This window comes from Euleptes europaea, chromosome 3 (genome assembly GCF_029931775.1).
Source record: "Euleptes europaea isolate rEulEur1 chromosome 3, rEulEur1.hap1, whole genome shotgun sequence".
Taxonomy (NCBI): Eukaryota; Metazoa; Chordata; class Lepidosauria; order Squamata; family Sphaerodactylidae; genus Euleptes; species Euleptes europaea.
This window is the reverse complement of record NC_079314.1, coordinates 58631483-58659150: the sequence shown is the minus strand read 5'-3', so window position 1 is coordinate 58659150 and position 27668 is coordinate 58631483. Positions and strand designations below refer to the sequence as shown.

Below are 27668 nucleotides of genomic sequence, written 5' to 3'. Positions count from 1 at the left end.
CCCTCTCCATGACATTACAGGTTTTATGTCGTAAACTCTGAAACAGCTACCACATGGCTCCTGAGCGCTGGAATTCACTGTCATAGACTGCAAAACGAGACATGGCTAGCTGGAAAATAAAAGCCCGTAGTATGTATAAAATACAGTAAAATGCACTTTTTTGACAACTCAATAAATATATTTTAATCTTTAACAGGTGGCCATTTTATCCACCAAATATTCTAAAGGTTGGGGGAAGAGCAAGCATCTTACAATGTGATGTTACACTCTGTTGAACAGCATGAATAAAAGTAGCTAATCGATTCCCTGTAGTTATGGAATTATAGAGTTGAGAGGGATCAAAACGTTATCTAGTTTAGCTGACTAACACAAGGCTTCGTCTCCCGATTACACATAATCCGGGCCACGGGATGCCGTTAGCAGAGCGCGGGCCACCATTGAAACTCTGCCTGCAGCACAGACCGGCCCAGAAGCTTCACGTAAGCCACAGCAGAAGTCCAACAGTGAAGGTGACATTTCCAGACAGAGTTTAACAGTGCAAACAGTGCAAGCAGAGTTGCACACTAAAGCCGCTGACAGAACAGACAGAAAGGGGTGTAACTCTGCTTAGGATTGTGTTGTAAGTATCTCGGATGTCACTGGGACAGTTAAAGATTTTTGTGAACCTCTCTCAGTCAAAATAGTGAGGCTCACCAATATTAAACTCTATTTGGACTGTGGACTGCAGAAAAGTGTGTGTGTATGTGTGTACTTAATGAACTCTTGTCAGGAAAGAATATACAATGTACTCCTCAATAAGTCCAGTTCCAAAACGTACATTAGCTTTAAAAATTTCAAAGTGGATCACATTTGAGATACACTCACTTAGCAGTATTTTAAAATTCACCTTAGACTAAACATTTTAATTTAAGAAATTAAAAAGTCATGTTAGAAAAAATATCATATTTAAGATATCTCCTTTAAAAACAGCTCAAATCAAAGTGTTGTTAAAAAGGTCTCTCTTTTTATAAAAACTGCAATTTTAAAAAAATCAAGCATTCATATGGATTGCAATTCTGCTATACATACGCACACCATTTATATACAAAAATATCCCTGATCTTTTCCCATAATGGCTTGGTACAAGAGTTGAAATCTGCTTTCCCAAAGCAAATTTGGGCATTCCATTGCCTTGGGCCACTGTGCCCGCGGGTTATGGGGTTTTGTGCATATTCAGACAAACTATTCAACATACCCTGAATGGTGCAATACAAGGACAAAAGGGAAGACTCTACTTATGTCTGCATTGGATGCAACTGTGCACCAATAACTGACACACTTGGAGCTGGGTGCAGATCTCCTGAATATCATGTGCACACACTACCACTCTCATATGCATACAAACATTACTATCCCAACATAAGGATGTCAGCGAGCCTTTCAGTCCATCTCCCTATGCAGATGGAAATGTGCATCCCCCACACAGAGACGGGTACCACTCTGAATTATTTTCTTACATGCAACACTAGATGTTTGTTTAGGGTTATGTGTTCCTGCTAAATCCTGAGAATGCCACATTTTCAAGCTTCTGGCCTTCATGATTGTGCTGATTAGTGTGAAAAGGAACAATACAATGGGGGCAAGTGAAAGCTGTAACTATTATTCCAGCCTCACGGCTTTTAGAAGCATATTCAGGATTTGAAGAGGACTGACTATGAGAGTTTGCTCAGATGCAATAAATTCCAGAATAAGTATATCACAGTGCAACATATCCCAACATATGAGGTTTGCCATCCAACATTTCTTCACAATGATATAAAAATTACTTAAGTTACATTCAGCTGACAAACCATGATTAGCCATGGCCCTCCGTTCCTGATATATTCTCAGTAAGGCTTTCAGTGTTGAACCAGTTGTCCACCCTTCTTCTAAAAAGGGGTGTTATCCAACAGCCTAACAAAAATCATGATTTTTTTTAAAAAAATGCTGCTTCTTTAAAAATGCTATGTTGTCTTCTGCAGCAGAATAGTATTCGTAACATGCACAGTTCTACAGAACGTGCATGTGTGGAGAACAGGGAAGAGCCAGTTCACTTAAAAGAAAAAAACAAAAGAGAAGTTTTGACTAGTGAAAACTAGTTTACTAGTGAAAACTAGTAGTTAAAAATACCAGTAAAAACTAGGGTTAGAACCACAACACGGTGTTAAGAGGCAGAAGGCATGATCCTTGCCCTTCCTTAAGAATATCATTGGTGTCTATTTTCTTTTCTAATATAGATTAATTAGTACGGTGCACTTGAAAAACAGGAAGAGATTGCAGTGACTCTCAGGTCTGTTTCATCAGCCTACAGTTCCTCCATTTCAAAGTGTGTATTAAAGCCGTTCACCATGGATGTGTGCTCAAAGATCCTGGTCAGGCTGGGTTTCAGCAGCTCCACTGAATGACATGACAGGTGCTGGGCTGTGTCATTCTTCAAGGACAGCATTTGATCTGCTCCTGGATCCCGTCGGTCATAATACAGAGCCCACAACAAAGTAATAGTAAGAATCATAGCCAGAATTTGGGTAACCCCAATAGAGATTCCGAGAAATCGGAGCACCTGCAGTTGCTTGGTTCCTCTTAAGAAAGTGTACATCTTTTTACCACAACCCTGTGCAACAAAGAAAGATGGAAAAGGTCAGCTGCCATTATTACAATATACCTCAGACATCTCAACTTCTTTTGCGCAAAGCCTCTCTTTATCTTTAATGTAATAGAAGACTCAAATGGGGAAATTAAGCTGGTCCAGGTGACACATGTCTTTAATAACAAGCCAATGGATGGAAAGTTGTCTGAGGTAGGATGGCAAGAACACAGGGTTCAAATCTCTGTACTGAAACTCAATAGATCAGGTCCCTGTATCTCAGTCTTCTCTTCCTCAGGAATGCTGTGACAGTAAGATAAAGCATTTTGTACTATGAAAAATGCTACAGATATTTGTAATTTTTATAGTAACCAAAAATCAAATCAAGTCTAACAGGGTAATTAAAAGCTATCAAAGAAGGAGCAGATACATATACACCCTGTACCTGTCTTGAGTTTCCTAGTCATGATCACCTTTTTTGGGTTAAACTTAGAGCTCTCTTTTCCCTTTCCTAGTGAATTATTCGAGGTTGATATGAAGCAAAGCTCCTAATAATGTTACAGAGATTTTTTAAAAGAACTGTTCAGCAGATTAGATAAATGGCTCCTTTTACAAAAAAAAACAAAAAAACAAAAAACATACAATTTTGATTTAAAAAGCTACAGATTTTAATGGTGGAAATATAAAAGGCCACATTCTCCAAGTACTTTTGAGGGCTCCTTTTGAGGGCTCTGGCAAGTGAGGCCAGAGCCACCAATAATTGCTCTCCAAAGGTTATGAAGGGCAAAGGTTCCTACTGCGTCTAAACCTCCACAAGAAATTCTTCAGCTCTTCAGGTGGCAGAAGTGAGAGGGAAGGTGAGGAAAGATCAACTGTTTTATTCACAGTGGGCACACTTCCCCCTTCTACCAATTTTCTTCCTGCCAGAATGTGAAAATATTTTTTACTAACTTTTAAAGGAGCATTCAGGGAGGAAGCTTAGAACAGTGGGGGATGGGGGGGGGGCGCTTAGGCTATGATCAATCCAGTGATTTGCTGCAAGTGACGGAGCTAAAAAAACCAGACATGTTACTCTGCCCAAAATAGTTTTTCCATTTATTTCCAATAAACAAGCTATTCTGTGTGAGTGGCCCTTTGGGAGGTAGCTAACATGCAGAAGTTATATGTGTGCATTGTAGCATGGTTCCTTGCTGAGGGAGATTATTTTTCCTATGAGGTACCCTCTGTCACCTATTTTTCTCTCTGATGTCATGCAGCAAAAGATTTGGGAAGCTCCTTTATGGTATATGATGTATCCATAAAAAAGTTATCATAGCATTAGCAGCACACATTTTGAAATATTACTGCCAACATTTCCTTTCCCCTCTTACCTCCTGATAAAGGTCACTAAGATCCTCTTGGTGGGCTTGCTTGGAGCATCCTGGGAACTCTCTTACGCAACAAGAATCGGGAGGCCAATCCATCTCTGTCATTTCCAACCAGTCCGTGAAGTAAACTACTCCACAGCATTTAAACTGCAAAAGAAAGTCCACTCAAGCATAATACTCTATGGCCAATGAAAGCTTAAAAGAAACCCAGGTACTTTCCCACCTCCCAAAGATCTCATAAAGTCCACTACACCATGCAGCCAGAAGCACGGCCTCATGAATTACCAGGAGCCCTGTTTGCTGGCCCGTGCTGGGGAGGGGCTGGGGAGGGGGCCGGGTGAGGCGAGGCTTGCCCGGCCAGTCCCAGGCTTGGCAGAGGTGGCAGTGGCTCAGCCGGAGGCGGCAGCGAAATGGCAGCTGGCTGGGAAGGCCAGTCACTGCTGTGGTGTTTTCCACAGCGGGAACTTTCCCACCCGGCCATTCTCCCTCCTGGCCCACTCCCAGATTCAAATGGGCCAATCAGGCCTGGGCTCTTTGGCGGCAGGCCAAGCCAGTGGACCGCCAGCCTAAGCTTCTCTCTCAGGTACGCTGGTCGAGTATTTTAAGGAGCCCTCGCCCACTCCCAGCTCGCTTGCCTCTGGATTGTCCCACCCTCCGTCCCTATAATTTGGCAGTTGGTTTGTTCTTTGCTTTTCTTGTGTTATTGTCATCACAACTTTTGGCGGTGTTGCATGAAGCCAGATCCAGTTTGGAGGAAAAGCCGGCCTGCATGCCCCCTTTCTCCCACTCTGGGTATCCCAATAAGGGATTTTGGGAGAGGCCTAGCAGGGAACATGCCCAGCTTGGGGGCTATCAGGCGGCCTCCCTCCAAGTGCCAGGGGCTCATGTCCAAGTGATGTCCTGCATACTGTCATCCCAGGGTACTCCCCCGCAGGTGTGCCGGGAGTAGGAGGTCCTCCCAGGTTACTCTCCAGCAGGTGGGCAGAGAGTTGGAGGTACATCAGCCAGCAGGCAGGTTGGCCAACGCCCTGGATCCGGCCCCTATGCTACGCCAATGCCCTTATGCTGTAACCAATAAAAGTCGTGGCCATTTTCTATCCCAATAAGTTGTCTGTGTTCTTTTTTTCATGCTAGGGTTTTGGTCATGGGGTTGGGATCTGTGTAGCCGGCTCCAACCGCTCCCCAATTAAACGCCGGGTTAGCAAACCAACATGGCTCCTGCTGACTGCAGTTCCTTCCTTCCTTCACTGGAGATCTTCAAAAGAAAACCTGGGCATACTATTTGGTGTGGTAACTAAACCAAAGCAAGCTGATACTTCTATTGGCCATTCTTCTAATAATAATCGTGTGCCATCAAGTCATAACTGACTCAGGGCACACTCAGTTCATGGGATTTTCAAGGCAACAGATAAGCCAAGGTGGCTTGTCATTCCCTGCCTTTGCACAGCAACCCCAGTCTTCCTTGGTGGTATCCCATCCATATACTAATGGAGGCTGTCTCTGCTTAACTTCAAACCTCAGACAAGATCCGGCTGTGCTAGGCTATTGGGGTGCTTTGCCATTCTTCTGCCTGGGCAGAAACTCATAAACTACTCTGGAGGTGGCCAAGTTGGAAAGCCCCGGCAAAATTCCTCCAAGAATACGTTTTGTGATTTGCAGCCTTTAACACTGTCCTCCTAGCCACAGGTCTATTTGTTTGCTTGTGACTGATTTTGGTGAACCGAGTTCTTTTAACAACTCAATTTTAAGAAATCAGAGACCACTGCATAAAAACACAGCCACAAAAGGAATCTGGGAATAAACAAAACAATAAAAAGCATTTCTGAACTAAAAAATATGTGTTTTCAATACAATAAAAGAACAGGCACATACTAGAAAGTAACGGGAGTAAGGCTGTTAATGCTCTCTGTAGCTGAGTGGTGAAAAATAGTTTGCATAGTGTTCAACATCAGAAATACCCTAAATCAGATATATATTCTATTACAGTGAAGCATCTTTCCTAAGTAATCCTATTCAAATGTTGTCTTTGGAAAAATAAGGGTTTGTATATTTGGCAAGGAAGCATTTTGGGCAGTTTAGCTTATTTCAAAGTGAAGTTTAGGACAGGATATGTCTATTAATTCACTTCTATGGCATTATAATCAGAACAAGGGCAGAGTTCAGTACTGTGCATGTTCTGCATCTTGATAACCTCAGTGCGTTGTTTTTTTCCTTTTAAAGAACAATTTCAAGTTTCTGGTGCTCAAGGCCAAAGCCAGCTTTGAAAGTATATGGGCAACTTATTAGAAAGTAAAAAAGGAACATAACCTCCAGTAGCCAGGGACTACGGCAATGCCTCACACAGGTCCATTCTTAGGGTTGCCAACCTCCTGGTAGTAGCTGGAGATCTCCTGCTATTACAACTGATCCAGCCGATAGAGATCAGTTCACCTCAAGAAAATGGCCACTTAGGCAATTGGATTCTAAAATCTCCTCTCCCCAAACCCCACCCTCCTCAAGGTCTGTCCCAAAAATCTCCAGGTATTTCCCAACCTGGAGCTGGCAACCCTATCCATTCTCCCCTGCTGGGACTGAAAGATAAGTTGCCAGGTAAACTTTAAGAAAAGGTTTAGACTTAGCTGGGCTGTTTGGAGGCTGCCCTGAGGATAAGTCCCTCTGTTGGTCTTGCTTCTGCTTTTTAGTCAGTTGACAGTCCGGTTAAGGTTGAGGGTAAACAGGTTAGAGTTTAAGATTGCAGCTTGGGGAAAATTAAAACTAAATTGCACTTTATACCAGCTTCATTTGATCTTTCTTAAAGTAGGAAGATGCCTGAATTCCCAATTTATCTTATTTTTAATTTGTGTTAGGGTTAGGCTTTATTGGTCTGAACTGCTGCTGTTGCGACTCTTACTTCCTGTTCTCCTTTGACTGGGAATTTAAGCACATTCTTCTGGGCTTGGTGAGACCTTCATTTGTCTGTCATCTTCTTTTTCCTCTTCCTGTTCCAGCTGACTTCCTGTACTGTTTTGGGCTTCCTGCCACTGTCTTTTTCATGATCAGGATATAATCATATTCTGGGCTTCTTCAGTTTCCTCCACCTTCCCTCACCTTTTCTTTTTTTCCTTCACTTTACCTATATTCTACAATCATTTTCAGTAGGGTAGGTAATCCTTTTCAAAAGTTGTATTTGGAAAAAGTAAGGTCTGTATACTTGTATATTACCTTTCTGCCTATACTCTTCTTCTGTGGGCTCTGGCTCTCTTCCCTTCCTTGTCCTTGTCTGGTTTCTCACCATAGGATTTGTCCCTGCTTTAAATAACCTATCAATTGTGTGAGAAGATCCACCCACTAGTGCATTGCTAAGTATGCCTCCTTCTTCATTCCCCTCTTTCCAGACTGGTGTCTTTGCCATCAGCTAGGTAGGCAGCATTTGCCATTGCAACCAGCTTGATGCTTTCCATTTGGATTATCAACCCCACTAATTGCTTGGTATGTGTCTCGTGCAATACTGCTCTTTGAGTACTGAGTGACACAGATCTCTCTAGGCTAGGGTTGCCAGCTCCAGGTTGAGAAATACCTGGAGAATTTGGGGGAGGAGCCTGAGAGGGTGGGGTTTGGGGATAGGGTTTCCAACTGCCAATTTATGGCAGGAAGTTGTCCGCCAATCGCTTCTGCTGCCCACCGACTCTCAGCTGGTCCGTGGGCGGAGGGGGGAGTGGTTGGCAGCATCTAGTCCATGATGTCACTTCTGGTTTATGCAGAAGTTCCGGCATTGCACTGGGGGGACACTCTAGCACTCATGAAGAAAAAAAACTCTATGGAAACCATAGAGTTTTCCCACAAGTGCTAGAGCGTTCCCCCAGTGCGATGCTGGAACTTCTGCATAAACTGAAAGTGATGTCATTGTGTAGATGACACTAATTGATGTCCCCAACACCACTTCTGTAAACCTCCCGCTGGTTGCGAGGAGGGACTTGGCAACCCAATTTGGGGAGGAGAGACTTGGATGGGGTATAATGCCATAGAGTCTGGTTTCCAAAGTAGCCATTTTCTCAAAGGTGAACTGATCTCTGTCACCTGGAGTTGTTGTAATAGCGGAAGATCTCCAGCCACCACCTGGAGGCTGGCAACCCTACTCTAGTCTCCAATATAGATCCAAGCCGCTCCTTTGTCCTATTTGAGCCTCACTCTTCCCTGTATTTTCATTCCTTTTCATTCCTTTCTCCTCCTCCTTCTCCTGTATCTGAGGGCTTAGCCTCTGACCTCAGAAAGGCCTGGGAGAGCAGGTCATCCCTTTACTCTTCTCCTCTGCCTTGAGTTCTCTGATTCTGGTGTTCCTTTCTGCCCTAATATTGTCACTGCTCCTGTCTACAGTTTGACTCAGACCCTCCTGCCTGACTCATAGCTTCAGGCTGTACTGATTGTCTTCCTCCACTGGCCTCCATTTTCTTTACTGCTCCTATTTTCATTGGTTTTGACTTTCTTCCTGTCCACTCCGGCTGACTAAGCTGTTTGAAAACTGCCCCAAATCTAAATCCCTCTGCTGGTATTGTTGCTGCTTTTTGCGTCAGTTGCCAGCCTGGTTAAGGCTAAAGATATTTGTTAAATTGTTATAATAAACTTAATTTTTAATAAAATTGTGAAACAAGTGCTTAATATGCTTCATTTTGTTCTGAGACTAGAAAGTCAAGGGGGCATTGCATAAACTGGAGGGAAGAAATGGAGCCATGGGCAACTGGAACAAACTAACTCTTAGACCCAAAAGAAAGACATATAGAAATTCTCTTTATAAGCACTGCTGGGAAATAACTCTTTTCCCTTCTTGCTGGTCATACCAATGCCTTTCATTCAATAGCTTGAAGCTAGAAAGAGATAAGGGTTACATGCTTCCTTTTTTTTTCCAACTAACGTCAAAAATTCAGGGAAAAGGCCTCAAATCATTGCTAGGGGGTTGATGACCCCACAAGTGCTCCTTATGGCTATTTTAGAACTTGGTCTTTCCAGATGCAGACATTAGTGACTCCATATTTAATCTGACCCCAGAGGATGAAGGAAGAGCAAGTTCATTCAGGTGAAAGGAACTAAGTTAATAAAAACACTGTCTTCATAAAAAGCTACATTGTTTCTTCTAATACAGGAGCATCTTTGGAGGAAAATAACATAAAACTAGTTAATTTTATATTCTGTCTGCTGGGCTCTTTCTGAAACAAATACATTCTTATCATATGTAGCAAGGTAGTGTTTAAATAAACAGGAAATCTGTGCAACAGTGATAAATTTCAACTAGGCAAGAGAATGATAGGCATTTAAAGTGTTCTTTTCCTGCACACGAACATATATCTTGAATTAATGGCTTTTACCTTGTGCACTTCCATGTTTGTGCAATATAATAGTTCATTCTTTTAAAAAGGAGCTCTGTGTTTCTCCCTCAGCTAAGGACCAAAAATATAAGTGTGCTATTTTCATCATCAGTTAGAGAGGCAAAAAATAAAATGCACTACTTTGCAGTCGTGCAAGTCATAAACTGCTATTCTGTAAAAACTTTCAGGCTCTTTCCAAGCTTTCCTAAACTTTCTGCCCCTAACCCAGTTTTAGACATTTGTATTTTCAGTTAAGGAACAAATTCAGTTCTTTCTTTAGTATACTGGAAAAGCTTATCTTACAATCATAACTATCATAGGACTTGTCCCCCTGGGTAGGACCAAACGTCCATTTAGCTCAGTACTTGATATCCAGCCGTGGGAAGCTAATGTTTCAGAGAAGCTCAAAAGAATAGTGTGGTAGAAGTATCAGTGGGGAGATGGTTTAATGGTTAGAGTGGTGTACTAGAACTGGAAAGACCAGTCTCTGGGAATACTACCTCCTCAACTAAATGTGGTGTACACAGAACGTTTTCAATATGCGGTCACCACCGCCAGAATTGTATATGCAAGATACTGGAAAGATGTAAAGATACCAGATGTGGCTGAGTGGACTAACAAACTATTTGACTTTGCTTTGATGTCAAAATTGACATGTTTGATGAGAAGGAACTCAATCGATGAATACAAGTTGAGAAAGAAAGAAAGAAAGAAAGAAAGAAAGAAAGAAAGAAAGAAAGAAAGAAAGAAAGAAAGAAAGAAAGAAAGAAAGAAAGAAAGAAAGAAAGAAAGAAAGAAAGAAAGAAAGAAAGAAAGAAAGAAAGAAAGAAAGAAAGAAAGAACCAGTCTCAAATCCCCATTCAGCTAGGAAGCTCACTGGGTGATTTTGGCCTAGTTATTCTCTCTCTATAACCTATGGTCTGACCTACCTCACACGGAGTGCTGTGAAAATAAAATGGCGGCAGAACTATGAATGCCACTCTCAGAGGAATGGTAAGATAAAAATATGTGTGAGAGATAACCCCCTCATTTGTCCAAATTAAGTTACTTTAATATGGTTCTGCTTTCTTCTGCTTTTCAACAATAGGTCTCTTTGAAGATAACATGCATCACAAGGAGGGGTGAAGAACTATTGCATAGTTATTTAATTGCCTATCAACTTCTAGCACTTGGGGGGGGGGGGAATGAGATGTGAAATCATGTGCATCAGCCCAACCAAGAACTGTTCTAGCTAGTTTAAAGTACACAATTAATTTACTTCATAGCCACATGATGAACTGGCTGTCATCTTACCTCTCTCTGAAAGAAATTCCAAGCATGAGTAAGCCACTGATATCTAGGTAAGCCATAGTTGGTCATTCTGGCTTTCAAAGTGACCATGTCTGACCACTGCACAGGAACCTGAGGGGAAAAGGGAAACATTTAAATAAACAAAGTCACATGTCCAGAAAACAACTGGAAGATATTCATAGAAAATTGCAGAAATTGGGGCAGATTCATAGCAACACTTCTGAGGAGAACCACTGGAGATGACTTATTGCCTTTCAGCACTGGTCATATAGTAAAATGGTCATGAGGAAATGTTCTCTAATATGATAACAAGGCTTTTATGTCCCCAAAATTGTTACCTAGTGTTTTTCATGATGGGACTTTTTTCTCTTTTTACTGTAAATATTACTACAGCTACAATGTATTTTTCCTGCATTGAAATACCAGTATCATTTCACATAAAGTTAAATGAACAACCGTAAGGAAAGAAGATAAGCCTTCTTGTGGCCATTAATCCCCTTTCAAAAAAGTGGATATACGTCTGACATGTATTTTGTTTATATAAAATGATCCTGGCACTTCAATGTAGGGGGAAATTACATTTTAGTTCTAATAATGTCTATGTTTTCAGCAGCATTGATTAAAATCATAATTTGGACTTTCATTTTATATCTCTCCAAAAAAAAAGCATCCAAATTAGTGAGCAAAATAATCACATTTTCTATTGCAATCTTTGTTTTTGTATACAAAGGACATGATCACCCAAGATTCAAATCAATAATTAGAAGACACATTTCTATTCATGGGTAAAGCATATTCCAAAAGCTCTAGAAGCGGGAGGGTTTGCCTAGCATGTTCTTTTTACTTTTGCAATGTGTGTTTTGTAGGTACTGAGAAAGTATTTCCTTTCCAATGACTTTCCCAAAATAAAACTATTTTTAGATGTACAGCTTGCTTTCTCATGTCACAGAACATGACCCCAATCAGCGCATGAGTAACAACATTAAGCACAGTTTTGCTTCCTCTAGCATAACTGTCAAGATTTAAAAGTGATTTTTAGTTTACTGAGTAAAACACCAATAATCAAATATCCTTACTGTATAATTCTGTATTCCCATATTATGTATTACGGCTTTTGGCCTTTTATTATTTGGCTGAGTAATATTACAATAAACCAAAGATTACTGATTTAACACAATTATTTCAGTGATATCCCATCTGATTTTCCATGTGACAAACTGCTAGTATCTTTCCACTGCTTATTCATGGGCTATTGTCACAATGAAGCCGCTATTATAGACTCCATCATATCTCATCTTGGCCCTGTCTTTCCTTATTAGGTAAAAAAAAAATAGGAAAGGATAAAAATTCCACAGTAGGAGGCCTGCAATAATCGCATCTTGTAAATCAAGCAACTATGACATAGCAGCAATTTATCATGTAGGAAATAATGCTAATACCTATTGTGAAAACAGATGGCACAATTCAAAACTTTTGTTCATAATGAATGTTCCAATAAAGAATACATTTTGGAGCATAAACCTCCGTTCTTTGAGATCCACTGTTAAAATTACGCCAACTTCAAATAATATTGTTTAAATCAATCTTTAAATTCAGGGGGACACTTGCATGTTCATTTTCTTGTAGCACCACATTTCAGTACCCAGTCAAGAAGTCACCACTATGCTTGGTAAAGAACACAATCAGTACCTTCCCCAAAGTATATAACAACAATCTTGACATTGCCGCCAGACTTTAGACCTCTGGATGATAAATTGCTGACAATCATCCAAATCATCCTGTTTGTGGCTTCCTAGAGGCACCTGGTTGGCCACTGTGTGAACAGACTGCTGGACTTGATGGGCCTTGGTCTGATCCAACATGGCCTTTCTTATGTTCTTATGTACTTAAGGAGCTCAAGACTCCTCAGCTATTGTAACATTTTTGTTATCTTGGGGAAACTTATGATTTTACTGTGCATGTAATTTGATGGAGAGCCAGCATGGTGTAGTGGTTAAGAGTGGCGGACTCTCACCTGGAGAACCAGGTTTGATTCCCCACTCCTCCACATGAAGCCTGCTGGGTGACCTTGGGCTAGTCACAGTTCTCTCAGAACTCTTTCAGCCCTACCTACCTCACATGGTATCTGTTGTGGGGAGAGGAAAGGAAGGCAGTGGTAAGCTGGTTTGAGATTCCTTAAAGGTAGAGAAAATTGGGATATAAAAACCAACTCTTGTTCTTCTTTTCAAAATAGACAAATGAAAACAAAGGGATTGTTTGAAAGATGTGAAGGATACTAGGGATGGAGAATCAAACTGCCAGTATACACATCCTTAGTGCAATTTCTTTTACAGTACACCCTGTGCAATTATTCCAATCTACGTCTATTGAAGTTAGTGGGCTTAGACTGCAGGAACTTAGATTGAAATAGCTCTGCATAGTATTCTACTGTTGGAATATTAAGTGTGGTTTTGGTTGCTGCACCTCAAAAAGGATATTAAAGAGCTGGGTGGGGGAGTGCAGAACCGCACAACCAAAATGATCACAGTGTATGAGACAAGGGTAAAGCATCGAGGGCTTTGTAGTTTAGGGAAAAAGGAGATTGAGGGGTGACACAATAGAAGTCTACAAACTAATTAATGGCTCACTCTCCCATAATACTCTGGGTCATCCTATGACTGGGCAACAGATTCAAAGCAGATAAAAAGAAATATTGCTTCACACAATGTGTTTGACTTGTGGAACTTACTGCCATGAAATGTGTTGATGGCTAGTGATTTACATGGAGTTTAAAAGGGCTATCAGCAGATATTAAACAATAGTAATTGCTGTGTTATAAAACTGACAAAAGTATAGCATTGCAAAAATATGTGTGTAGTATTTTTCTATATTAAAACAACCTCTGTTAATTATTACATTGATTCCAAAGCACGGTTAGCCCATAAACACCTCAATGAATACTGATCCATTAGTCTTCTGGTGTGAACATTTTGCATGCATGAGCTACTACCTTTGTTTATTTCTCCCACACTTTATCACAGTTTTAAAAAGCAGATGTAAACTCAAGACAAAAGTGCACCAAACAAAAAGAAAAAAGTATGATTATTATTATGAAGACAGATTAACAATTGCCTCCTAAGTAACAATTTGCCAAGAAAGAAAAAATCAATACCAAAAGTTCATAAACATTTTATGCAGAGTAAACTGGAAAGAGATATAATCAACCAAATAAAAAAAAAAACCATAAAATTATTCATGATCAATAAACTCAGTGTTTGGATGGCTTTGCAACATGTCAAGCTGGTTTATCAACATAATCAGCAAACCAGAACAAAACTCCTATAAATGCATCTGAATGCGCTTGCCTAATATTAGTAAGCTTGACTGGGCAACGTTCCCCATTAAAAACAGCTCTCAAACGGCAGCTCACCAATGAGCTCAGAAGGGACACAACAGCTTCATACTCAAAGTAATGCCAGCATCCATCACCAAATAGTGTGTCGTCATAGACTTTTGCTTCTTGTCACTGTGGGATTACTTGTTGAATGTTTTTACCTTAGGTGATGTGGTTCCTATCTGTACTGAAACATCACCCACCTGAGAAATAACTTTTGAGCATTCATGCTGACAAATAATAACTATAATTGTCAAGCAAATATCATAACATGTGGCATTGCTCATAGTCTTGTTTGTGGCTTCCTAGAGGTACCTGGTTGGCCACTGTGTGAACAGACTGCTGGACCTGATGGGCCTTGGTCTGATCCAGCAGGGCCATTCTTATGTTCTTATGTTCTAGTCTTAGAAATAAATGTGTAAGTCTGAGGGCAGCTTGTCTGAAAAGCTCAGAAATGCCAAAATAAACCTTAAGACTTTATTCCCTTTCTCAGATGTTGTGCAAACCACACTTCAAATTTTGTACTGGTTGGTTATTTTTTTCTATTAGAAGGAGAGAGGTAAAAGTGAACAGGTCACTTGCTTATACCATAGCTCGTTACAATACTAAACTGGTGAAATCAGACATTGTCACATTTTTCATTAATACTAATTGTTTCCTGAAAACGAAATATCACACCATGACAAAGAGTAAGAAAGTGAAATGACAACTCCAGAGGAAACTGGAAACTACTGTTAAAGACAGACGGGACAATCTGTTGTGTCACCTGAGGATATCCAGACACAGCTGTGGATGGAGTTAATTGGCTAGCTTGACTGCCTTGCTGGAATTCTTCCAGTTTTTGTAAAGATTAACATATGTGAACTTGCAACAACAGGCGCTTAAAATATCTGTACTGTATAAGCAAAGAAATTAAAGTCTCAATCTTCAGGGTAATTGGATATCTCAGTAAATGTCTGATCATCTACAAGACACCGTAATGGCTTCACGCAAATGCTGTCATTAAATAAGGTATATATATATTTTTAATCTTTCTAAAACTGGCATTCTAAATTTCAACTGTAATACAAATTAATTATGAAATCAAGCATATTTATTTGCAATCTCATCTCTCTCTAATGCATCCATCAGAATGAATTATTTTCTTCTATAAAGTATAAGATGTTCAGTGAAAAAAAGTATTTTCAGTTGTGGCACACCATATGCTATTGGTGGGGAAATTATTTAATTCTGAAATGGGCATGTGAATATCTGGGAATGTAGATGTATAATTTATTTATTAATTTTATTAGATTTTTATACCGTCTTATCCCTACCAAAGTAGGGCTCAGGGCAGCTTACAAGAATATAATCTAGTTAGATCCAAGTATTTTGGCACTGTTTCAGGTATTTTCATACCTTTAAGCTAAGTTGAAACCATCATGGGACCCAGCAGAATTGGTTTTTATACCTGCTTACTCTATTTAGTTATCTAAACTCTCCTAAGAGCAAGCATGGTGTAGAGGTTAAGAGTGGAGGCTAGGAGTGGTGGGCTCTTATCTGGAGAACCTAGGGTTGCCAACCTCCAGGTAGTTAGGAAATAAACAGCCCACAAGCTCTATATTATACACAATACCCTTATATTTGTTGAATAAATTTTAACACAGTATAAATACTCACTATAGTATACCTCAACAGTTTATATACAAACAAATGATTTCTCAGGCTGTGGAATTGTCCATGAAATGGAAGAGACCGTAATATACCAAGTCCAAAGCAAGTTGGTAGCTATGAGTTCGAACAGGACGCTGAAGACAAGAGCGGTCGCGTCAATAAAGATCCCAGTGGCGTCCTGAGTATGCCCGAAGGCTGCTAGAACTCTTCGCCTCCCACAACGAGGCGAGGTCGGGAGACCGGGAGGTCCCGGCGCGGCCGGTAAGAGCCGCGCTCCGAAACAAACAAAGGGAGCGTTCTATCCGGAAACGCTTTCGCCAATTGGCTTCATCAGCCCAGCTTTCTAACAAACAATAAAGAATTTTTTCATTGTGCTGCCACACAGAATAATAAATTACAATTTGACAATAAATAGTTTTATACATACCATCAGTGTTACTTTCTGCAGACCTACACCTAGGTTTCTATGGCAGGATTCACAGAGAATTCTCCAGCCATAAGGTCAGAACATGCATAGGCTATTTAAAAATACAGCAGAGCAATAAGCCTCAGGTGGAGAAGTTACAAACCCCGCTTCTGCTCTTAAAGTGATATAGACACACAAATGTACAAATCTTTCTCTATATGAATAATGGATCTTTCCTAACTTCCAATGTGACCAAATGTCCTAATCTCAATCAATCCTGCATGGTGTACTAGAGACAAATATCCTATGAAAATTCTATAAAAAACATGATAAATCAAAGTCTGTGTTGAGACCGGAGGGGGCCAGTGTTTGGAACATATAAATTAGTCTCATTTCCTGTCTAAGAAGGATTTGAGAAATATTACTCTCATTATAAGGGTGCCCTTTATGTGTCCATGCAACAAAAAATCTCAAATAGTTGGCATCATGATGGCATTTGACAAAATGGGAAACGAGGGGCGCTTCCAAAAATTTTGCGCGTATGCGCAACTTATGTTCACTAATCCTAATCCTAATTGGTCGAATGATGGAACCAAAATATAATTTTTGGCACGGGCACAGAATTCCGTAAACCACCCGTGCGGTGCCGCTTTGGCAATTGGACTTTATGGCATTGAAGTCCCTCCCCTCCTCAAACCCTGCCCTCCCCAGGCTCGCCCCGAAAACCTCCACCGGTGTCAAAGAGGGACCTGGCAACCCTAAGAGAACTAGGTTTGATTCCCCACTCTTCCACATGAGCGGTGGAGGCTAATCTAGTGAACTAGATTTGTTTCCCCACTCCTACACATGAAGCCAGCTGGGTGACCTTGGGCTAGTCACAGCTCTCTCGGCCTCACCTACCTCACAGGGAGTCTGTTGTGGGGAGGGGAAGGGAAGGTGATTGTAAGCCTGTCTGAGTCTCCCTTAAGTAGTAGAGAAAGTCAGTATATAAAAACCTTCTTTTTCCCTCAAGCAGCTTACAACATGGTTCTCCCCTCCTCCATTTTATTTTCACTACAGCCACCATGATTAAGTTATGCTGAGAGAGAGAGAGAGTTAGAGAGAGAGAGAGAGAGAGAGAGAGAGAGGCTGGCCCAAGGTCAACCAGTTAGCATCCATGGCAGAGTAGGGATTCAAATCTGAGTGTCCCAGAGCTTAGTCTTGTGCCGTGCTAGCTCTATGAGGTAAAGGCCACACATACTGCTAAGATTTAGATGTCAGGCACCATTTTAAAAAAGAACAGACCATCTATGTTAGCAGAGTTGGAGAAATATAAGGCCAAGCAGTGGAAATTAAGGGCTGTGCAGAGGAACAAAGGCAGGAACTACTATTAATGCAGAAGAGACCTTGCATACAGATGAAATGGGCATTTCGGTTGGAATATGTAAAGCATGCAAGTAAGAGTGTCATTTGTTAATATTTTCTAAACATCTTGCTGGTTTTTTTTTTAAATAGAAGAAACAGAGAAATCTGAGAAACTTAGCACTGTGCGTGTTTAAATGTCTGAACATGTTCTGATGAATAAAGGAAACTGACCGATACAAAACCATACGAGGGTTTTCATAGACCCTCAAAAGGTGGGAAATTATCAAGCAAAATTATAAAAGAAGGAAATAGGTTTCAGTTAAGATCATAAACCACTAATATTGGTGGAAAACATAAATGTACATGAAAAAATGAAATCTGAGGGGAGAAATGAATATTTTTAAAATATTGAAGAAATATTTGAAACTGTTTTCAAAGGCTGAATACCAATAGTAAGCTCACTCAGTAAAGTAAGAGGGAACCGGGAGATATTGTCTAAACATAACATTTAAAAAGTGAGAAACATTCACAAGCAGACAAGTAATTCGAATAGTTGTTCAACTCCCCCCTCCTCCTAACAAAAGGAAGAACCGTAATGACCTTGACAAGGGTAGAAATAACTGTATTCAATTCAAATAAAGTCTAGGTATTAGTAACCATTTAAAACAGATGGACGCAAAGGTTTGTGGAAAGAGGAACTCTGAAGGGGGAAAATGATCATAAATATTACTACATTAACTATGCTATCAAAAACAACCTCACAACTGTGAAAAAGGCAGGGAAATGCCAAAGCAGAGGTCATTCATGAACATTTATGCACAAATACAACTTAATAGGAATTATTAACACACATCTACTGCATTCAAATATTAAAAGTGTGTATTTTTAGAAGATATCAATGGGCTGGATCCTAAAGTCACTGAGTACAGCAGACCTTCCTCACCTCCCGTTTCTCACTCCAGCCTGCTGCGCTCCCTGAAATGTTGTTGGGGGGGTGTCTACCATAAGAGAAGGGATGACCACACACAAAAATGGATGTGCCCATTCATGTACAAAAGACATGGGGAACACTTTTAAGCATGTCTACTCAGAAGTAAGTCCCATTTTATTCAGTGGGGCTTGCTCCCAGGAAAGTGTTTACAGGACTGGAACCTTAAGAATCCTACCCATCACAAATATGTTTAAAATAAAGATTTTAAAAATGCAAGATGAAAATCTTACTAGAAAAAAGCCCTAATGGAACTAAAGACAAATGCTTCATTTTTCAGGAGCAATTAATAATAATGTTACAAAAATAATTTCGGCTTAGAAAGATTTGCATAAAATAATAAATATAAGCAAAAAACAAAAGAAAGCAATTCATTTATACCAAGGAGGGGGGTGAAATGTCTCAAAAATGGTGTGAACAAAATTAAAACTTCACAGGATTATTGAAAGGATAAAATGGGATTTTGCACTCCTTAAAGGGAGGCCAAGATATCACCATAACGACAAATAGAACCAAAAAAAAAAAACTTTTACCATTGTGCAAGCAATAGAAAACAACACTTCCTATTCTCATGTTTCAAAATATATTGATTCCAAACCACAAATGCACAAGCTTGTTTGAGTTCTACGACTTATCAGCTGCTGACAGAGCAACACAGGGACACAAAAGCCCGCAAAAGAGAAAGGGTATCTCATTGCTGATCACAGCCAGTGGCGCTGCCTGAAAGTAGGGCAACAGGGCCTGTACACATAGAAGAATTCCCTTTCAATCCATCCTGCATGAAACCCTTGGCGAGCAGCTTAATTATAAAGCTTAAAAAAGCTCTTCCTCATCAGAATCCCAAAGGAAGGTAACCATGCTTGCGGGGTGAATGAAGCACATATAGTTACAATCCCATTTTTATTCTGACATTTCAACAAAGTGATATTTTTAACCACAGTTATATTTGGAATAGTAGCCTCTCGCTGGAATCTGTATAGCAAGGGAATGAATTCTGATGAAAACCGTTAGCATGCAATTTCAAATCTGAAGATCTGCCAGAAATACTTTTGGTCCCAGTGCTGTGCAAACAACAAATGAACCTTTAAAAAATAAAAAAGCAACAACACAGCAAGATAATTTCTAATACACTTGCTACTACTGAAAAGGCCAGCACCTTGGGTGTATCTTGGCAGCTCTATGGAAAACTCTCATCACTCTCTTCATAAATATGTACCAAATGGAAAATAAGATGGGAGAATTTAACAGCTAGTGGAATAGCATGCCAGCTTGTTTTCTCCTCAGTGATTAAACTATTTTCCCACATAAGAATTACACCTCTCGCTTGAGAAGGAAAAATGGCAAATGCTCTTTTAAATATTTGTACTTTAAAACAGATATGTGCTTGACATAAAATGCAAGCATTTAAAAAGTAGTGGCTATAGATTCAAGCCAATTTTACTTAGCATATGGAATGCAGTGGCCTTGAGCCAGCTAGTTAGTAGTGATCAAGTTCCTGCTGAACAACAGAGAGCCAATGCGGTAAAATGGTTTGTTTTTAACTAGGTTATAGGAGACCTAGGTCCAAATCCTCACTCAGCTATGAATCTCACCTTGAACCAATAACTCTTTCTCACAACCTAGACTACTGTGTAGGGCAGAGGTTCCCAAACCTTTGGAGTCATGGAGCACTTTTCAGGAGACAAATTCGTCACGGAGCACTAATTTACACCTAGCACCTATATACTAAACTGAATGACAGTAGTATTTTTCTTTCCAATCTCATCATGGAGCACTAGGATATGTTTCGCGGAGCACAAGTGCTCCGTGGAGCTCAGTTTGGGAACCTCTGGTATAGGATGTGAGGATAAAATGGACGAGAGGGGGAACCATGTAGGTGCACCGAGCTCTTTGGAGGAAAGGCTGGATAAAAATGTAAGGCAGAAAGAGGAATTTAGTTAGTTGTTCAACTGGTTTAAATTGGATTTATATACAACTAGCTTTAACTACACTGGGGCTATGCCTGGATCATAAAATATAGAATACTGAGATCCATGTTCCTTAGGATGAATTTTGAATCAGTTAGTGGCTGCCACCACATTGTTTCAAATTAAAGAAGCCCATATTATAGGAAAGCCCATTGTTGCTGGGGTGTCTTGAACCAATCAGATTTAGAGTGGCATGCATAGCACAACAAGACTCCTGTTCATGGCTTACCTGGCTTTTGCTGGTAATGCTCTAGCTAAGGAAGGCAGGATTAGTACAGTAGGTATTTTTATTGACTTGTTTAGATTGCAAGGAGCCTGGAGGAAGAGGTCACCAATTCTGACACTGTGGCCTAAACAGTTCAAGTGTCTGGTGAGGGAGTTCCCTCAGTGTTGAGCATCATCACTTGAACTCACACCTTCACCAGCACAGGGGAACAATGCTGATGAAAAGTATCTCAGCATAGGTTTGATGTGCTGCAAGGAAAAACAAGTCATGAAGATGGTACCAAGCCATGCTTCAAGCCATGGTGACTCTGCTCAAATTTTAGCGAGCCTGTTGGGAAACCTTTCAAGGGTCTACACTAATGATAAAAAAATTACAGTGAATGTTTTAGCAATTCAACTTTAAAGTTTGAATAAACTTCAGCTTAAGCCAAACAAACATCTGACATTTTAATCTGGGGTGTGTGGTAGCAAATGAGAAATGAGAAATGAGAAACTTGGTGAATGATGCTGCCATTTTTAAAATTATTTATAGAAGTTTTTGGGGAAATGGTTGAAGTTTCCCAAACTCCAACCCTTTAAAAATAACAAAAGATATTCACAGAACAGAGCTAAACTAGGTTCATTAACGATGTGACTACATATCAATAAGTACGGATAGATAAAATAACAACAATACTTTGTAACCAACAGATGGTGCAGTGTTTGGTCATATCCCATCAGCCTAAGCCATAAAGAGACTCCATTTTGAAAATAAGGTCTCTGGTTTAACTTGATTCTGAAACACTTTCATTTGGTCAGTAAATGCACCCACTTTTATGCAACTTCTCTCAAAACATAGGCCTCTAATCCTTTTGAATAGCCTCTGTAAGGCACAAGACATAAAGATTCACCCTTCAAGAAAGTAATGCTATTGCAATTGAGGAATGGAATGATCTTGTGTTGACCTGTAATGAGGAACATTATGAATGCAGTCATATTAGGCACATTTTAGAAACAATTGCTTTTCCAGAAAGACTGCTTAGAATCATTCGCATACAAAACAGAGTTGACAAAAAGATAAAAGCACCAGCTGTTAAGCCAAGGATAGCTAGCCAAGAATTAACCTGAGCTAGAACGCAGCCCTACACTCTGTTTCCACTGCTAGAGTTCAGCTTGGGGAACGTGTAAAATAATATGAAGCATGCAGAATGCACCTGATGACTGTACTCAACCCACATATATCTAAGAAGACAAGACAGAGCTGTTCCTTTTAAACTTAAAAAATCCAATCTACACACAAGCAATTCAGAGTGCATTACATTAAATGTTTTAGGAGACTTTTAAAGGGAGGGAAAGCACTTGTATGAGTTTCAAACTTCCTTCATCCTAAATAATACGTATTATTGATCAGACTTCTAAGTACCCTATTTACCTGAAAGGAAGATGAGGGGTTTTTTGCGCTCATATGCAATCAAGAAAAACAGAAGCCTAAAATTCACATATAAGTTACAGTTATGCATGGTAGGTTTAGGATTGGAGTGTAAGTTAGAAGGAAAGTCTTCCACTCTTGTTTTAGAAGTTTCTTTTTAAAATTAATTAGTTAGTAGAAATTTTTGGTCTTGTTTACCTGTGTGTAGTTTTATCTCACTCACCGTAATTTCTTGTTCATAGGTCCAAACGCCACATGCCAGTTCAACACAGAATATCACAAGCAAACTGCCAAAATACTGCAGAACACAAGAGAATGTTACTTATATTTCTAAAAATTAGTACCTCCCTCCAAAATTATTGTCATGAAAAAAGCATATTAATTAAAATGCAAAAGCATCCCCCCCTCATTGGAAATCCAAAGTATGAGGTACTAATCACTTTTTAAATAACATAAAGTTAAGGTTCTGATTCCTTTAACCAGGGGTGGGGAACCTTTTTTTTTGCCAAGGGCCATTTGATATCTTGGACATTATTCGGGGGCAATACAAAATTTATATATATAAAATTTATATATATATATAACAAAAAGTGATCAGCAGTGCAATCTTATGCAGGTCTACTCTAAATCCTACTGAAGTCCAGTCAGCAGGGCTTACTCATTGGAAAGTGTCAGTAGGTTTGTCCTGCAGATGTCTAGGATCTTAACCTATTGGCAACCTACCCATTTTGGCCCAGAGAAACTATGAAGTACATTTGTTTATTGGGAAATTTTACATGCTGCCTGGAACTTGACTTGGATGGCCCAGCCCAGCCTGATCTCATCAGATCTCAAAAGCTAATCGGCCCTGGTTAGTACTTGGATATGAGACCACCAAGGAATACCGGAGTCGTTATGCAGAGAAAGGCAATGGCAACCCACCTCTGTTCATTTCTTGCCCGAGCCAGCAATGCCGCACCTGGGACCTTCTGCATGCCAAGCAGATGCTCTACCTCTGAGCCACAACCCCTGCCAAGCAGAGGCTCTCCCCCTAATCCACAGCCCCTGCCAAGAAGATGCTCTCCCCCTGATCCACAGCCCCTGCCAAGGAGATGTTTCCTTCACACAAGTTCCTTCAGTTCTCAAGCTTCGTTCTACCTCACAGAACTATTATTCAGACGTTCAGACTCTCAGTCTGTCATTCAGCTTCAGACTCTCACTCTGTTCCCAGCCTAGCTCTCTCTCTCTGACTACCCCACCTAAGTGGCTGTAACCCTCCACACCTTCCTGCTACTGGAATAGCTCCACCTCAGAGACTAATTCCCCTTGTGACTTGAGAATGGGCCCTCTCTAACCCAATTCTCACTCCTGTCACTCCCACAGGTTGTGTGTGTCAATAGCTTTGGCTTTCACAGAACCCCCCTCAGGTTCTCAGAGTCTAGTCTGGCTTCTTCTTCGTCTCTTCACCCAGCTCTCAATCTATCACAGCCTTCTCTGGCTGGTCCCAAGCTTCCACTACTTTCTCAGCCTCCTCTCAGGCTGGCTCCACGCTTCGAATCCTATCACAGCCCTCCTGTCAGGCTGGGTCCCAAACTTCGAATGCTTTCTCTGTCTCCTATTGCTCAGAAGAGTCAGCTCTCTGGCTCCGCCCACTCTTCGCCTGTCAGCTCTTGCTGCTGGTTAACCCCTTATCCGTCACAGCGCGCCAGCTGAAGGTTCAAGCGGGGAGGGGCTTGGCAGGGGTCCCTCTAGTTGCCGTGCGGGAAGTCTGCGCCAGCCGGGAGATCCAGCAGGGACGGGCTGGCCAGGGGGCCCTCCGGCATCCGCTCAGGAAGCGCGCGCCATCCGGGGGTTCAAACGGGAAGGGGCTTGGCAGGTGGACCTCCGCAGGTGGGCCGGGGGCCGGATAAAATGATCCCGTGGGCCGTAAACGGCCGGAGGTTCCCCACCCCTGCCTTTAACAGTGTGAAATTATAAAAGAAATATACTTTATTTTACATTGATGGAATACACATTTATGAAATACTGCTCCAGGGACATGAGTTAGTTTTTAAGAAATGTAGCAGAATAATAAAATTTTAATAAAGAAACAAACCCAAAGAGGCCAATCTTTTGATTTCTAAAACATATAAGGACAGCAATTTTAATGATGTTTGCAACACAAATAAATAGAGTTCATGCAAAGGTTGGCTAACCATTCACATTGGGATAATGATGAATAAATAAAGCTAGTGTTCTGTTTTGTAGCGTAAGATCAAGGAGTAAACATCAGCAATCCAAAACTAAGCTACACTGTTTCTAGGATTGCCAACCTCCAGGTGGTGGCTGGAGCTCTCCTGCTATTACTACAGATCTCCTGGCGAGAGAGATCACCTGCAGAAAATGGCCACTTTGGCAATTGCATTCTATGGCATTGAAGTCCCTCCCCTCTCCAAACCCCACCCTCCTCAGGCTCCAACCCCAAAATCTCCAGGTATTTCCCAGTACGGAGCTGGCAACCCTAATGAGTTCTGTTGAAGTCAGTTGACCTAGAAGGGTGTAACTCTGTTTAGGGCTGTGCTGTGCACAAAGAGAGACTGGGTTGTTAGGAGAATAGTTAATCCAGTCCCAATAAAATCTACTTACAGAAGAGCTATATTGTTTGTTGACAGGAGAGTAGTTTTCATCAGTAAAAGATGAAAGAGAGGAACTCAGAATGGGCAGCTGCTGCTATCAGTTTCTTACATTATATAGCATGTTACATATCTAGGGCTGTTCGCTTCTAAGTGATACATTTAGGATCAAATTGCAAGGCAACTGTTTACTATACAGCCAAGGGGAAGTGGTTGATAGTACTATTTCACAAGAATGCCTTAGCAGTATAGCCACCAGTGTTCAACCTGCCCAACCCATACCCTAGCAGTAACAAAATCTGAGTTTTCAAAGCACTTCAAGTATATTAATAGTCTTACAAAAAAAACAAAACCCTATATGGTAGGCCAGTATAAATCATATGGTAAGCAGAGGCCAAAGTGATATGTCTAACAGTGCAATCCTGTGCAGAGTTGTGCAAATTGAAATCTCTGGGCTTCGCCTGGAGTACATCTGCACAGGTTTGTGCTGTACGGTTATCTGATGACAGCCAGTATGTGTAGTGGTTAGAGTGCCTGGTAGACCCAGGTTCAAATCCCCACTCTGCCATGGAAACTTGGTGGGTGTCCCTGGGCCAGTCATACACTCTCAGCCTAACCTACTTCACAGGGTTGCTGTGAGGATAAAATGGAGTAAAAGGAGGTCAGCCTCTTGGGTCCCTACTGTGGAGAAAGGTGGGGCATAAATGAAATAAATAAATATGCCCAAGGAGCTCTTTGGACCAGTGATGTCCTGGCACGCTCTCAAAAGCGCTGTTCTCCACCAACTATTTAAAAACTTTAGTTTAAAAATGCAGTTCTAAAGATTTATTTTGGGTATCATCTCTCAGTTATACAAAGAATCATAGAATTAGAATTATAGAATTATAGAGCTGGAAGCGACCACCAGGGTCATTTAGTCCAACCCCCTGCACAATGCAGGACATTCACAACTACCTCCCCCACCCACACCCCCAGTGACCAGAAGATGGCCAAGATGCCTTCCCTCTCATCATCTGCCTAAGGTCACAGAATCAGCACTGCTGATAAATGGCTAACCTCTTCTTAAAAACCTGCAGGGAAGGAGAGCTTACCACCTCCCGAGGAAGCCTGTTCCACTGAGGAACTGCTGTAACTTAGGAAATTATTTCTAATAACAAGACAGAAACTGTTTTGATTTAATTTCAACCCGTTGGTTCTGGTCCGACCTCCTGGGGCAACAGAAAACAACTCGGCACCATCCTCTCTATGACAGCCTTTCAAGTACTTGAAGATGGTTATCATGTCCCCTCTCAGTTTTCTCCTCTTCAGGCTAAACATACCCAGCTCCTTCAACCTTTCCTCATAGGACTTGGTCTCCAGACCCCAGATTTCCACTGTCTTCTGATTTAGTCATAATACCAGGTCACTTTAGTGGACAGTCAAACTTATACCAGGTTTTTATCCCCAGTAAGGTTAAATATTAAGGGTGTGTGTGTGTGTGTGTGTTAAGACTAGCAGTGCAATCCTAAACAGAGTAACACCTTTCTAAGCCCACTGACATCAATGAGCTTGGAAGGGTGTGACTCATTTTAGGATTGCACTGCTTGTGTACGAATGGGAGAGAATGTATTACTTTTAAAGAATACCCTTCTTCCAAGATTGTATTCATTTGCCTGCAACTGAGAACATGGGGAGAAGAGTCACTGGAATCTTTTTAGAGGTTATGTTTTCAAAAAGAAAGTTTATTTTGTTACTGCATCTCGGCAAGAAAAGCACCAGGAATAAAAAGATCCCAAGAAAAAATGAACCCTAAGCCTCATTAAAAGAAGCAAATTGGCAAAGGAAGCTGCAGCTCCAGGCACTTTCTTCATTCAAGACCCCAGTTTGCCAAGACATAGTCCCACCCACTCTGTTATGCACAGTATATTACCTGTCGCAGCAAAATACAAATGAAGCCAGCCAAGATAGGTGGGCAGATTTAGTACAACAGACTGTAACTACATGGGCAACGGCAGACCAGGCATTGCCAAGCAGATGCAGAGGTAGCAGAAGAGGCAATCTGGAGCACAGGAGGAAAGTTTGGTCTCCTGGTCTGCAAAAATAAAGCAAATGTTTCCTATTTTCTCTGCCCTGTCAGTTACATCACCGCTAGAAAAACGAACGTGTCAGGGCTTCCCAACTGTTTTTATCCACTTGCTTCCTTTTACTGTCTCTGAGCAGCAAAGAATCTATCATGAGGACAGTCTTCACAATCATTATTTTAGACAATGACAAAGTTAATGCAGATAAGGCAATAAAAAAAATATTCTGCCTTCAGAGTTCCACCACTTTTTCTGCATCCATCTATACTGGCTTATTCTGTTCACTCTGAGAAGGCCATCAAACATTCCACAACTGACACACCCCACCTTTTCAGTGCCTCTATGCAAGTCAAGCATTCTATGCAATGGGTTGTATCCAGCCAGGTTTTTCATCAGTCTCACCCAATACCTCTATACTGCAGCCCCCAACCTACAGGGTTTTTGTGCATGCAGGACCCATGATTCTCAGAATAGCCTTTTTAGGTGGTCAGAGGTGATGTTTCCTTTCTCTTTCACCTGCAGAAAAGCTAGTTGGATTTAACCTACTGGTTGCAATGAAAAATAAAATGTAACTGATGCTACAATTTCTAGAATCAACAGCTGACAAATTAATTGTACTGTCTAGTTTACCTGTACCATGAGAGTCATCATGGGGACATAATGGGGAACCCTGTCGAAAGCTTTATTGAAATCCAGGTAAGCAACATCGACAGCATTCAAGCAATCCAGTAAGCCCATCACTCGATCAAAGAAGGAAATGAGGTTGGTCTGGCAGGACCTGTTTGGAACAAATCCATGCTGACTTCTCCAGATCACCAAATTGTCCTTCAGATATCTGCTGTCAATGTTCTTTACCTGGATTTCAGTAAAGCTTTCAACAGGATTCCCCATGATGTTCTGATGGGTAAACTGGAGGAGTGTGGACTGGACTCTAGGATAGTTAGGTGAATAGGGAACCGGTTGGAGAACCACGAAGAGCAGCTGTCAATGGCATTTCATCTGAATGGACAGAGGTGTCCAGTGGGGTGCCACATTAAATTTGCGGTTGACACCAA

The 27668-nt window shown here is 40.9% G+C and overlaps 1 protein-coding gene across 3 annotated transcripts in view; it reads right to left on the bottom strand.

The window, feature by feature from the left end:
- Positions 1-2242: 2242 nt before the first annotated feature.
- TSPAN12 (tetraspanin 12) overlaps positions 2243-27668 on the bottom strand; it is a 65912-nt gene continuing 40486 nt past the window's right edge. For 2 of the 3 annotated variants that reach the window (XM_056847153.1, XM_056847155.1), the window contains 4 exons: positions 22186-22260; positions 10602-10709; positions 3973-4116; positions 2243-2629 (listed from right to left, as the gene is read on the bottom strand). In XM_056847153.1, the coding sequence (XP_056703131.1) occupies positions 2324-2629; positions 3973-4116; positions 10602-10709; positions 22186-22260 (633 nt within the window). In that variant the 3' untranslated portion in view covers positions 2243-2323. The remainder of the gene's footprint in view (positions 2630-3972; positions 4117-10601; positions 10710-22185; positions 22261-27668) is intronic. The other variant, XM_056847154.1, reaches the window with a different exon arrangement.